General features: G+C 36.9%; 2 protein-coding genes across 2 annotated transcripts; both read left to right on the plus strand.

The window, feature by feature from the left end:
- The first annotated feature begins 93 nt into the window (after positions 1-93).
- On the plus strand, positions 94-1,039 carry LOC150053231 (olfactory receptor 5P76-like). The gene has a single exon (XM_090348980.1). The coding sequence runs from the start codon at positions 95-97 to the stop codon at positions 1,037-1,039; it is 945 nt and encodes a 314-aa protein (XP_090205106.1). The 5' UTR covers position 94.
- Positions 1,040-7,347: 6,308 nt separating this feature from the next.
- Positions 7,348-8,292, plus strand: LOC150053232 (olfactory receptor 5P76-like). The gene has a single exon (XM_090348981.1). It carries the CDS (start codon positions 7,348-7,350, stop codon positions 8,290-8,292), a length of 945 nt encoding a protein of 314 aa, XP_090205107.1.
- Positions 8,293-10,308: the final 2,016 nt, after the last annotated feature.

Consider the following 10,308-nt stretch of genomic DNA (forward strand, 5'->3'; position numbering starts at 1 on the left):
ACATTTATCAAAGAAAATGGAAACATCATATTTATAAATATACTCCTGCAATTTAAAAAATTACAGGTTTCTTTAGCAGCAGCTCCATTGTCTGATGGATTCCCTGGTGTATGGGAACCACACTGCAGTGACAGAGTTCATTCTGTTGGGCTTAACTCATGATCCAGTCCTTCGAGTCTTCCTCTTCATCATCATCCTCTGCATCTACCTGGTGACCATATGTGGAAATCTCTGCACAATCCTGCTCATCAGAGCCTCCACTCAGCTCCACCACCCCATGTACTTTTTCCTCAGCCATTTAGCTTTTGCTGACATGGGCTATTCATCCTCTGTCACACCCAACATGCTGGTCAACTTTGTGGTGGAGAGAAATACAATCTCCTATGTAGGATGTGGCATCCAGCTTGGGTCAGCTGTTTTCTTTGGGTCAGTTGAATGCTTTGTTCTGGCTGCCATGGCCTATGATCGCTTTATGGCCATCTGCCACCCACTGCTCTATTCAACCAAAATGTCCACAGGAGTCTGTGTGCAGTTACTTGCAGTAGCTTACATAGGAGGTTTTCTGAATGCTTCCTCTTTTACCCTTTCCTTCTTCGGTTTACTCTTTTGTGGACCCATTAGAGTTAATCATTTCTTCTGTGATTTTGCTCCTTTAGTTGAAATATCCTGTTCCGCACACAGTATCCTCACAATTGTTCCCTCATTTACTTCTGGCTCCATCATTGTGGTCACAGTGATTGTCATAGCCGTGTCCTACATCTACATCCTCATCACCATCCTGAAGATGCGCTCCACCGAGGGCCGCCACAAGGCCTTCTCCACCTGTACCTCCCACCTCACCGCTGTCACTCTGTTCTATGGGACCATCACATTCATCTATGTGCTGCCCAAGTCCAGCTACTCCAGTGACCAGAACAAGGTGATATCTGTGTTCTACATGGTGGTGATCCCCATGTTGAACCCCCTCATCTACAGCCTCAGGAACAATGAGATTAAGGGGGCTTTGAGGAGACAGCTTGGCAGGAAAACATGTTTTTAATGGGTCCTGTTTATATTTTTTAGAAGTTGTAGAATAACATTTGATGTGTGCCCTAACTGATTTTTGTCAGTGAGATATACACACATTTATATATATATATATATATATATATAATCTGTCTAATGGGTAGCTTTCAGCAATTTTAGAGATTAAAAATTAAAATTGAATAAAAATTAAGAGTATCGTAATGATGTACTGAAATAAAATGATATTTAACTTAAAATTGAGAACATAAACTGTTTTACATGAAGCAGTGTTGGTTAAATATTTATTCAATTTTTTCACATATTTTTTCCAAAAATGTTCACAGGTATAAGTTATGATTAATAAATCTTATTATAATTTGGCTCTTACACAATTCCAAAGTACCACTTGCTTGGCAATTTGTGTTTTCCAGAACTGGTTCTAATGTTTTTTGGAGGCATTAGACACATTGAGAAGTTGAGCATTGTAAGGATTCTTTATTTCACTTGGGATGTAAAGTCAACGCGTTTATTTTGCTAACTTGTCTACTACAAGAAACAACAAAACCGTGTCCCTATAAAGTGATGAGGAAATACAGAAAACATTAAACAACATTGTATGTTGTTGCTTATATATTTTATGATAACCTTTTCTGTATATACATCAATGTTAATGAATCATGCTAAATTTCTTTGTAAGGAAGTAACAGCTGAGGAAAACCAAACAACGTATGGAGATCAATCAAATGGATTAGTGGCAGATATTTTTGTTTTGTTTAGTGGGAAGGATTTGAACTTGGAGTCTTGAGTTGCTATCCAGGTACTTTGCTAGTTTATGTACACCACCACATTATTATTTTCTTTTTATAAAATGCTTCATTTTACATATTCATTGAAACTCTGGTCAAAAACAATGATAGCATTATTTGTATAAATTGTCAAGCTAAGTGTAAAATTTATCTGGGTATGAATACCAGCCTGAAAACAGAAAATAAAATACAAAGTTTGATTATAAGCAAAACAGAGGTTAGAAATTTAGCATAGTTCTAAAAAGCACCAATGCATTTCTTTTATATGACTCATGATTTGTTAATTCTTGTGTTATGTTTAAAACTATATTCTCCAAGGAATACATTTTCTGTTGCATTTACTTCTTTAAATACCACTATTTTTTATTTCCCTCTCCCCTTTTTTTGTTCTAGGGATTGAAGTCCGGGTCTGATACTTTCCCTAAGCTCAGGGCTAGTGCTCTACCATTTTGTGTCACTTTTCCACAGCATGTTTTTTTGTGATTAATTGGAGATAAGAGTCTCATAGCCTTTCCTACCTTCACTGAACTTAAACTGCAATCCTAAGGTTTTAGCCTTTTTTTTGTAGCTAGATTTACAATTGAGAGACATTGGTGCCCAACTATTTTCTAATTTTTTTTTAATCAGTGATGTGGTTTGAATCCACTCTCTTATAGAGTGTGATGTAATGGTTGGTATACTTATCTATGGGGATGTTTCAATAACAGCTTCTGAGTGTGCATAAGGACATGAAACTACAAGGCTGTTATCATGAGCATTAGTATATCCTAGAGCCCTTTTGTCTTGGGATAAACCATTTATGTCCATAGGCTGCAGTGGAATTCTAATTCAATGTGGATATCCTTTTATTATTGAATGGACAGGCCTAGCTTTCTCAGGGTCCCTGGGAGGTGCCCTTCTAGGTTGTTGTATGTTGTCTAGGGTATAGAGTACTTTTGTAGGTTGATTGTGAGATATTAGAACTAAGTCTCAAGATGCTTCAAGATCCACAGGTGAGATGAAGCTAAAGTGTTCAAGTCGGCTTGTATAAGTGTTGTGTGTGTATATTTCCACCTGTTTTTGGACAGTCCTCAGAAGGTGATCAAGAGTTGCTTGAGCTTTTTATAGGCAATTTCATCATCTCCCTGAAGTCATGTTGTATTTACCTTGGATTTCAGAGAAGATAGGATTACATACAGAGATACATTTTTTGGGGAAATATTCTTGGGTGAATAGAACATAATTAATTGGGAAATTCTGGGAGTGTCTATCTTATATGTGAAGGAACCATGACCTCTAGGTTATGATTCTATTTTTGTGTGTTTGTGCTGCTCTGGGGCTTGATCTCAGGGTCTGGTCACTGTGCTTGGGCTTTTGTGTTCAAGAATCGTGCTCTAAACTTCAGTAAAAGTTCCACTTTTGACTTTTAGGTGCTAATTGGAGATAAGAGTCTCACATACTGCCTTGCCTGGGCTGGCTTTGAATCAAGGACCTCTGATCTCAGCCTCCTGAGTAGCTAAGGTTTATGGCTCCCAGCATAGTAACATCTTTATAAAGAACAAAAGTAGCCATAAGTATAGCAGGGCCTTACAAGACAGTTCACCTGCCAAATGTGGATAATAGCCAATAACAATCAGCTTGCACTGTAGTTGGAGAGTAATGTTTTGGGAACCAGATTGATCCCCTCAAGTGATAACAGACAGGAAATCACTCTGGAGTGGGAACTAGAATTAACATAATGAATGATAAGCCAGGACACACCTTTAACTGAAACTCTTAAATTATACATACCTTGTGTTCTGTCCCTAATTCTTCCTGTATTTGAACTTAAACACTCATCATTTCCATCCTAAGTATGGTTAAAGAAGCAGAGCAATGCTATCTTACTGTGGTAATATACTATGTGGTTTTTCTCTACCACATTTTTTTCCTTGGTAAACATTACTATCATTTTTACTATGTTCTCAACTTGCCGGATTTTTTGTATGGCAAATGCACAAATGAAAGTTGATTAGCTGTGCTCAATTTTTAATAAGAGCATATGAATTAATGAAGAAAAAGGAACTCTAGTAGGGGCAGCAGGAGAAGCTCAGTGACAATAGATTTAGTCCAGGCTCTAAAGCTGCCCATAACAATGAAAGGCTAGGCAAACACTCTACCACTAGGCTCAACTCCCAGTTTCAGAGATAAATTCTTTTAAAAACTATTCTTGGGTGAAAAAACATAATTAATTAGGAAATTCTGGGAGTGTTTAGCTTATATTCAAGAGGACCATAATCACCAGGTCAATGATAGAATATTTGAGAAAATTAATATGAATAATGTTGTTACAATTTTGGATTGAGAAAGTATAGGTAGATGAAACACCAAGGAAATTATACGAAACTCTTTAACCAGAGCCAAGAAATAAAAGTTGAAAAGCATGTTTTCCTCCTATCACTTTCTCTTCTTGGAGATGTTTTAACATCTAAAGCAGAGAGAGACATAGAATAAAGGGAACATTTTCCTTCTTCTTGTAGATATTAAGAAGACACAATGTCTTGGTTTAGGTAGAGAGACAAGATGCTAAGAGTGACAGATGTCAGAAACACCATTTCTCTAGTGGAAGTCACTGAATTTCTTTGTTATTTGACTGCAGCATTTTAAAGTATTTCTGTATTCTGATAGGCTAATGATATTCTTAAATTGTTTTGATATTTAAAAGTCAATTTGCATTATTTCCAACCTGTATTCGTACAGTATTTAATGCTACACACTCCAGATATGAATACAAAATACTTAGCAGTGAAGATATACCAAACAGAATTACTGTTACCATTTTATATCTAAAATTCAGTTGTTTCTTTCTCAGATTTTCTTCCTTTCTTTGTCCCTCCCTCTCTCCTTTCCTTCCCCCCTTCCTTTCTTCCTTCCTCCCTCTCTCTCTCCCCCTCTCTGAGCCCTCCTATCTATCTCCCCCCACTTCCTTTCTTCTTGGAGCTTGAACTCAAAGCCTGAGTGCTATCACTGAGATTTTTGGTCAAGTCTAGCACTCTTCCACTTGAGGCACAGTTATACTTTTGGTTTTCTTGGTAGATAGGTGGAGATAAGAGTCTCCAGGACTTTCTGGCCCAGGTTGACTTCAAATAGTAAATCTCAGATATAAGCCTCCTTAGTAGCTAAGATAATAGGCATGAATCACCTGGGCCTGTTTCAGTACCATTTCTTAATCATAAATATCAAAGTCAACATAGAAATAATATTTCTCTGTGAAGCAACACGTTTAATTATAACATTTTATAAATATTATAGAAAGTCATAGATTTCCATATGAACATCAATTGACATAGAAGCAAGAATAATTGACCACCAGAGAATCAGTCACATAATGGAAGATCAGTTGCTTTGTGGTGAGAATTGAGTTGCCCAATATCCACTCCAGAGAATAAATATGCTCCACAATAGTTTTGAGTTCACAGTTGAATTTCCAGTTTCATTAGGGAGTTCTTTCCCAAGGGAGAACCAAAAAATTAAAACACGAGCTATATAATCGTGTTGGCTTTGTGTTGTTATGAAAAAAGGAATGATTTTTAATTTCCAGAGGTAAGACTTTGGATTTTGTTAATGATTCTGATCTCTTGGGTTTAGCATTTGTGAAAGTTTTGCTTCCTGAGCTGTTGTCATGTCACAGTACAGACACAGGCAGAGGAACAGAAGTAAGCAGGAGGTGAGAAATTTTGGTTGAAATTTTTCTCTGTTTACATCAATTCTACATGTGTAAATAGTGATTATTCATAATCAGAAACCTTATTTACTTACCATAGGACAGGAATTCACATGAGCATCACACAGTATCTAATCTTAGAACTCTGCCCAAATGCTAGTTTCAATTTGTTTGGGGCTTTTGTTAATGCTTAAGGATTTAAGTAGAAGATTTTAATTATAAGGATGTGTGCTTTTGCAGAAATACTTAACTGTGTTATGTATAAATTTTGAGAGTATAACGAGATTATGAAAACTAGTGTATACATGCAAAGTGTTTGGAAATGGAGAACCATGAAATGAAATGAAAAATTTGAAAGTAAAAACCCATGAAATGAAGTGAAAAGTTTGGAAATGAAGATTGGACATTGCTAAATGTAAATATAGTTTAAAATATCTTTACTTCATGCCTTTGGACTAGGTACTACATACTTTCGCATAGTTATTGAGTATGAATTTGAAAGTAATTGCTACACAAATATTTTCTGCTTCAAAAATATAAGTCCCATACACCCAATAAATGGAAAAACAGATAACTTCATTTATGATACTATTCTAAAATTCCTGTTTGGTTATAGTATCAGCAACATATTTCTACCTTCATAAAAATATTTGTACTAATTAGGTTGATATGTATATTGAAGAATAGAACAACTCTGATGCTGTATTACACATGAACTTTACCAAGATCAAAGAAACTTGTCTCTGGTGGATAGATGAAGAGGAGAATAGGGGAGACTGGAGTCAAGAATTCAATGCAAAATTAAGAAAGCAAGAGAAGGGGTAGATTGGGAAAGATGGTTAAGAATGTTGTACCCATTACCTGACGAATGTAATTGTAACTCCATTACACATTATCCCGCCAACAAAATACAATTAAATAAAAACAATGTTGAAAGCAGGTAATATTGTTCTAGATGTATTGAATTTATAAACTACTTTGTGAAATGACAACTCCATTGGGCAACGACTTAAAGATAAAACCCAAAATCTCCCCCAAATTTATGTTTAGGCATCTCAGATACTACCAGAGAAAAGACATGCAATACAAAAGTTATTTATGGTAAGGTAGATAGGTCTTTCCACCTATCCTATAAAAATGATGTAAAAACCTATCTGATTTTAAAAAATGACCACAATAAATAATCCACAAAAATAAAAAAACATAAGAAACCTGTTAGATACTCAATCCTGGGTGCACTGAACTTTGTGATAATAATAATTTGAGATTGTTATTACATAGCTACTAAAAGGAGTTTCCACAGCTTGATATTTCTGACTTTACCATTTGCTATATAACCATGTAAAAATAACCTATTCTCCTTCAGACTCTGTTTATTTAATTCTATATTGATAATGAAAATAATATTGCTTAATGGAACATATCACAAGCATATATTTGTATATATAAACCATTTTAGCTGTATACCTATCATTTAAGATGCACATATATAAATATTGGCTACTCGTCTAGACTCTCTGTATGTTGTTTTATATCACACTCAGAATTCATTGCTGTTCTTTTCATTGTCTTATGTCTTTTTTGTTATATGTCTTTGAAGGTACATAATATATTGTATTCGAAAGTACAAATACAAAAAGAAAGAGCATAAGAAAACATTTCTGGTCTTTGCCTAAGATCAATTATACAATGACATATGAACTCATAATTGCATAAAAATATGTAGTGCCTGTAAAATGTTACTCTTTAAAATGATATTCTATATTTAATAAAGAAAATGAGACTGCATATTTATAAATCTACTCTTGAAACTTAAAAAATTACAGGTTTCTTTAGCAGCAGCTCCATTGTCTGATGGATTCCCTGGTGTATGGAAACCACACTGCAGTGACAGAGTTCATTCTGCTGGGCTTAACTCATGATCCAGTCCTTCGAGTCTTCCTCTTCATCATCATCCTCTGCATCTACCTGGTGACCATATGTGGAAATCTCTGCACAATCCTGCTCATCAGAGTCTCCACTCAGCTCCACCACCCCATGTACTTTTTCCTCAGCCATTTAGCTTTTGCTGACATGGGCTATTCATCCTCTGTCACACCCAACATGCTGGTCAATTTTGTGGTGGAGAGAAATACAATCTCCTATGTAGGATGTGGCATCCAGCTTGGGTCAGCTGTTTTCTTTGGGACAGTTGAGTGCTTTCTTCTGGCTGCCATGGCTTATGATCGCTTTATGGCCATCTGCCACCCACTGCTGTATTCAACCAAAATGTCCACAGGAGTTTGTGTCCTGTTACTTGTAGTAGCTTACATAGGAGGTTTTCTTGATGCTTCCTGCTTTACTCTCTCCTTCTTCAGTTTAATTTTCTGTGGACCCAATAAGGTTAATCATTTCTTCTGTGATTTTGCTCCTTTAGTTGAGCTCTCCTGTTCTGTAGACAGTATCTTAATCCTTGTGTCCACTTGTTCTGCTGGCTCCATCATTGTGTTCACAGTGATAGTGATAGCCGTGTCCTACAGCTACATCCTCATCACCATCCTGAAGATGCGCTCCACCGAGGGCCGCCACAAGGCCTTCTCCACCTGCACCTCCCACCTCACCGCTGTCACTCTGTTCTATGGGACAGTTACATTCATCTATGTGCTGCCCAAGTCTATGTACTCCACTGACCAGAACAAGGTGATATCTGTGTTCTACATGGTGGTGATCCCCATGTTGAACCCCCTCATCTACAGCCTCAGGAATAATGAGATTAAGGGGGCTCTGAAGAGAGAACTTGGTGGTAAAATACTTTTTTAGTGAAATCTCATATTTTCTCCTTTTAGATTTGTTGCATGAGGCACATAAGAATTTATTTACATCTATGCAATGTGGAGCTTTAAGCAAATATAGATGTTAAAATTTCAAATATACGAAAATGATGAGGCTTACATGGTTTACCTAACTTAACCGTACAGTTGAGAACAGAAATTCTTTTACACAAAGTAAAATTTGGCAAAACATGGCTTAAGGTTTTATGTGTACTTTTTTCAATAAGCATTTCAAGCTATAGGATAAGTTTATTCAATCTTGTTGTAATTTGGGTCATATATTTCCAAAGTAATACTGGGATGCTAGCCTTGTTTCCCAGAGTGGTGCTTTTGGGTGGTGCTGGAATTCTAAGAGGTTGAGCCCAGCAAGGATTTTTATTTTATTGGATGTGACATCAAATTATTTAGTGGGACCCCAGTCCATTCTTCTGTGTCCTATTTTTCTTCTGAACCATGAGGACAATAGTAGGTATCACTGCCAAGATATGTCATAAGATCCAGAGCTGCAAACCAACCTATCACCAACTAAAACTTACTGGTTGCCAGTATTAACCCCTTCTCTAAGTTTGGTATCTCATCTTTTGTTATAATAGCAGAAAGCTTGATAACAACACTATCTCAATCTTCCAGCAGTGTTCTTTCCCACATCTGCTTTATCCGGCGAGAACAGAGACAACTGTAGTTATGTCTGCATGCATTGTAAAAGAATGATAAAACTTTTAGAAATGTTTTTCTCTGAAAATTGTCTTAGAGGGGCCAGGAACTTGGCCTAGTGGTTAAAGTGCTTGCCTAGCAAGCACGAAGACCCGGGTTCGATTCCTTGGTACCACATATATAGAAAAAGCTGGAAGTGGTGCTGAGGCTCAAGTGGTAGAGCTCTAGCCTTGAGAAAGTCCAAGGACAGTGCTCAGGTCCTGAGCTCAAGCCCAGGACTGGCAAAAAAAAAAAAGATTGTCTCAGAGTAATTGACTTTCAGATCCTATAACACTCACATTTGTAGTCTTAGCCTCTTATCTCCCCCAATTGTGGTGGGGAAGGGGAATCCCTAGAAAAAATAGCAGGGACCATCTCTGATTAATCTGTGAATTGCCTTGTCTGGTCACAAGAAATGAAGGCTGTGCTGGAAGGAGAAGAGGGTTCCTCATGTAAGAACTGAGTGAAACAAAAACAAAGAAAAATTTCCAAGGGAAGAGTCCAGCTTGTAGTGTGATGGCATTGAGGTGTGTACAAACACATTTTGATGCTAAGTTTCTGAGATCAGTGTGCTACTCAGGATGCTGGAACCAACTTGGCTTTCACTCTCTTAGAACTTGTAACTCTTCTCTGTGCAGACATCATCCATCTTTATGCTCTAACTAGCACCATATGTGCTTCTGTTTTTAGTGCTTCAGAAGAAATTCTGTCTTTTTGCAGCTAGAATCATGATAGCAATTATTTATTTCTTTATTTATTTTTGCTAGTCCTGGGGCTCGAACTCAGTCAGGGCTTGAGTACTTTCTGGGCTTTCTTCAAGGCCAGTGCTCTACCACTGGAGCCACAGCATCACTTCCAGCTTTTTTCTATGTATGTGGTATCGAGGAATTGAACCTGGGTCGTAGTGCATGTTAGGCAAGCACTGTACCACTAGGCCAAACTCCCAGCCCAGGAATCATTTATTTTTAAAAAGTAATTTCTGTATTTCTTTGTGTATTGAAGAAGTACTTTAATGAATTATTTAGTTATTCCAGGAACTGCTTACACTATTTGTTTTACAAGTGACAGTCAAGATGAAATTGATCTTCTAGCATCCATATAAGAAGAATTTTAAATAACCTTGCTGCAAGAAAGGCATGAATTCAATGGAGAAAAGTTAAGGCATTTTCCAGTGGTGAGGCATGGTTAGCGCTGGTCTTAGTGGGGATATAACATGGGAGCAGGGATGGAAGATGCCGAGGACATTTCCTATTTGATAGCAATTTGTTTTTTAAATTTTACAGAGGAGTTACAGTTACATGAGCCAGATGAT

This window comes from Megascapheus bottae, chromosome 16, assembly GCF_031878675.1.
Source record: "Megascapheus bottae isolate mThoBot1 chromosome 16, mThoBot2.hap1, whole genome shotgun sequence".
Lineage (NCBI taxonomy): Eukaryota > Metazoa > Chordata > Mammalia > Rodentia > Geomyidae > Megascapheus > Megascapheus bottae.

What these genes read in the sequence shown, in the direction of transcription:
- LOC150053231 (XM_090348980.1), top strand. Translation starts at nt 95, where the DNA reads ATGGATTCCCTGGTGTATGGGAACCACACTGCAGTGACAGAGTTCATT.
- LOC150053232 (XM_090348981.1), top strand. Translation starts at nt 7,348, where the DNA reads ATGGATTCCCTGGTGTATGGAAACCACACTGCAGTGACAGAGTTCATT.